Source organism: Haliotis rubra, unplaced genomic scaffold, assembly GCF_003918875.1.
Source record: "Haliotis rubra isolate DU_JTF1 unplaced genomic scaffold, ASM391887v1 Scf588, whole genome shotgun sequence".
Lineage (NCBI taxonomy): Eukaryota > Metazoa > Mollusca > Gastropoda > Lepetellida > Haliotidae > Haliotis > Haliotis rubra.
Genome location: NW_025767288.1, coordinates 226,794 through 230,861, shown reverse-complemented (window position 1 = coordinate 230,861; position 4,068 = coordinate 226,794). Strand labels below are relative to the sequence as shown.

General features: G+C 46.3%; 1 protein-coding gene across 1 annotated transcript; it reads right to left on the bottom strand.

Moving 5' to 3' along the window:
- Positions 1-1,662: 1,662 nt before the first annotated feature.
- On the bottom strand, positions 1,663-3,617 carry LOC124254956. The gene has a single exon (XM_046688796.1). It carries the CDS (start codon positions 3,495-3,497, stop codon positions 1,917-1,919), a length of 1,581 nt encoding a protein of 526 aa, XP_046544752.1. The 5' UTR covers positions 3,498-3,617; the 3' UTR covers positions 1,663-1,916.
- Positions 3,618-4,068: the final 451 nt, after the last annotated feature.

Below are 4,068 nucleotides of genomic sequence, written 5' to 3'. Positions count from 1 at the left end.
AGTGTGACGAGTATCATGGATTGTCAGCTAAATGTGACGCTAAGTGTGACGAGTATCATGGATTGTCAGCTAAATGTGACGCCAAGTGTGACGAGTATCATGGATTGTCAGCTAAATGTGACGCCAAGTGTGACGAGTATCATGGATTGTCAGCTAAATGTGACGCTAAGCGTGACGAGTATCATGGATTGTCAGCTAAATGTGACGCTAAGCGTGACGAGTATCATGGATTGTCAGCTAAATGTGACGCTAAGCGTGACGAGTATCATGGATTGTCAGCTAAATGTGACGCTAAGTGCTGACGAGTATCATGGATTGTCAGCCAAACGCTGTGACGCTATCATGGATTGTCAGCTATGTGACGCTAAGTGTGACGAGTATCATGGATTGTCAGCTAAATGTGACGCTAAGTGTGACGAGTATCATGGATTGTCAGCTAAATGTGACGCTAAGTGTGACAAGTATCATGGATTGTCAGCTAAATGTGACGCTAAGTGTGACGAATATCATGGATTGTCAGCTAAATGTGACGCTAAGTGTGACAAGTATCATGGATTGTCAGCTAAATGTGACGCTAAGCGTGACGAGTATCATGGATTGTCAGCTAAATGTGACGCCAAGTGTGACGAGTAACATTTTAATCACCAACGGCGCTGCAAATCGAGTTGCGTCCCTTTGGGCACGCCAGTAGCTTTGATTGTGGGTTCGCATCCAGGGCCTAGATTTTCGAAACTCTCTTAGCGCTAAGACAGTCGTAAATTAATGTTAATGTATGCCACTTACGACTATCTTAACGCTAACTGAGCTTGGAAAATCAAGGCCCTGTTTCCTACTACTGATTGGCCTTTGTCACCATAACTGGAAGATATATTTGATTTCCGATCAAGATGCCTTGAATCAGCTTCCCCAACACCCCTCTTAATCCTTGGAATCAACTTCTCTAATCCTTGAATCAACTTCCCACCAACACCCCCTCTAATCTTTGAATCAACTTCCCATCAACACCCCTCTAATCCTTGAATCAACTTCCCACCAACACCCTCTCTTCCTTGATCAGACTTCCCACAGCACCCCTCTAATCCTTGAATCAACTTCCCACCAACACCCCTCTAATCCTTGAATCAACTTCCCACCAACACCCCTCTAATCCTTGAATCAACTTCCCACCAACACCCCTCTAATCCTTGAATCAGCTTCCCACCAACACCCCTCTAATCCTTGAATCAACTTCCCACCAACACCCCTCTAATCCTTGAAACCAGCCCACCAACACCCCTCTAATCCTTGAATCAACTTCCCACCAACACCCCTCTAATCCTTGAATCAGCTTCCCACCAACACCCCTCTAATCCTTGAATCAGCTTCCCACCAACACCCCTCTAATCCTTGAATCAACTTCCCACCAACACCCCTCTAATCCTAAGTACTTTTGAGAGTATATATTTTTTCTTGTTATAAATCAAAGTAGTCTACAATGAAATTCTGACTTTGAACCTGTGAACCTGTGTTTGAGCCCTTTTCGGTAACGAAAATCCACACATAATTTCTGCTGAATCCATTCAGCCATTGCGAGTAGAAAATGCAACACATTTCTGGACGACTTGCTATGTTACAAACTCGGTCTTTCAGGTCAGGTGCATTAACATCACACGGGAACACAACTGAATTAATTAGGTTTATAAAAATCAAATGTCAGTACAACATGTTTACATAATATGATATACTTCATGAGAAACCTTCCAGAGTAAACGGAATAAAGATCAAATTTAACAAAGCAGGAACCAACTGATTAACAAACGTCAAAACAGGTCCGAACTCAGACCCAGTACTGTTTCTTGTCAAGAACAGGCACAGAGAACTTTACCTTCCGTCCTGGCAAAGCACTCAGGTCATAGCCATGAACATTCTGGTTCTCATCAAGCACCTGTTTGTCTGTTCCCACAGAGGGAATGGGTATCCCACTGGGCCCCGTCAGTCGATACAGGGGTGGCGTGGTGGGCCACGCCCCCTGCCACTGAACACGAGACTGAGGCCGAAACGCAAGAACGAGTCCCCGAAGACGTTTGAGCGGAGACATTGATGCTACGGAACAAATCGACTTCAACGCTGTATGCTTTATATCCAGGAACAACTTCGACGCTTGCTCGACGGGTTTCGGGGGCGCTGACTGACCTCGACCTTGGGTCGAGATGGTAGGTCCTCATGTCGTCGCTGTTGAGGGAGTGAAGGGTGTTTGTTCTGGACGCTGCTTGGGTTCCGATGGAGGTGGAACTGCTTCCAACACACGGATACATGGAGGTATTGTCGGAGTAGTGGTCGGAGACCTCGATGCTACTGGACACGGTGAAATTAAGCCTCATTGGGGAACAGTTCCGGGTACTGGCGAAAGGGTAGTTTGGGGTGTTGTTATGGCGACTGGCGTGGAATCGCGAGATGCTGCTAGGGAGGCTGAGGGTCCCACTGGAAGCAGCACTACCCGACGATGACTGTCCATTATTCAACACTTGCGCGTGGCTACTTTCGGGGACAGTGATGGATGATATTTCGGCTCCATCGAAAGACGTTGGCAAGGGTTGTATGGTATGGTACGGCTTTGACGGGTACACGCCGTCGGGATGTTCCATAGCTGCAGCAACGTTGCCGCTTTTCTCAGAGTCCATGTCGTACTCCGTAGTCGGGGTGTTGTTGTTGGGGAAGTAGGGAGAGCTCATGGCGTTACACTCATCGCAGTACACGTTCCCGACCAATTTCCCTGGCGCTGAGAAGCACGGATTCTCGACACCTTTCAGAACGTCGAGCCTGCTGTCGGTGCCACTCGTTTTGGGCGTTCCCCAGCTCACCTGTACAGCTGGAACCAGTGGTATCTCTCCATCGTCTTCACTGCGCTCTGCCATCGTGACCATTGTATCCACCGATCTGTGGTGAGGCCTCTCGTCTATAGGCGACAACTTCCTTGCCAACGTTGCCACAGTCCTCGTCTCTTCCTCAGCCCGCAAGAAGAATTTTGAGTTCTGACGTCGGAAAGGAACCGTTGGCACTCTCTCGCACGTGCTAGAACCACGTGATCGCTGTGACTCGATTGATCTCATTGACATTCTGGTTTCGCCCGACCTCTCGTATGGCATCATGTCCGGTGGTCGTTGCTGGGAAATGAAGTGACGCATGCGTCGTTTCTCTTTCCACGACTGCCAGTACAAACAGGAAGCTATGGCGACGAGAAACAGACCAATCAGAATGAGCGGTGCAACCACGCCCCAACTGATGCCTTCACTGACGTAACGGATGTTGACGGGAAGCGTGGTTGTGAGAGACGCTGCAGAGTCGGTCAAGGACGATATTGATGACAGGTATTCTTCAACAGTCATGTTGATGTTCTGCTGACGTAGAATAACAGCTATCCGTTCGTGCATATGTACGTCATTTTGGAAGGTGTTGTTCAAAACGGGGTCCATTGTCATATTATTTTCTCTGCTCGTTGGCATATTGGAATATTCCATTACGATGGAATATCCCCGATGTGAGATCAAAAACGAGTATATTCTTCAACGAAACTTCCTTTTCGACGGCCTCCATGAAACATCCTGTTCCTTTAACGAGTTCACGTGGTATAAATATCACGCTCAATTCGATTCTCTTAGGACGGTCCATATTATTTAGAGGGATCACGTTTGAAATTAATACACATTTTGCCCGTAGACTGATGATAAAATATTAACTGGCATTAACGTCTCTTTTGTTTATATCTTTATAGTGGTCTTTTCTAAAAGTAAACACAATAAATTTCAAGTTTAAAAGGCAATAAAAAATTGGCATAATAAACATCACCCTTATTGTTCTAAATGGGATCTCCAATCTTACAGCGTCCGTCGCGCACGTGGAAAACATGGCTAATGTGATTTGAAATTAACAACCATGTCACTTGGGAGACAAGAAACACAGACTTGACTCGCTTTTAGGCAGTTGGGTTAAAAGATCCAGACGAGACTATTTTATACAATTCCCTTCTGAGTTTTCTCTCGTGATCTTTGAAATAGGGGCAAGTAAGGGACCGTTCATAATTTATGGCTA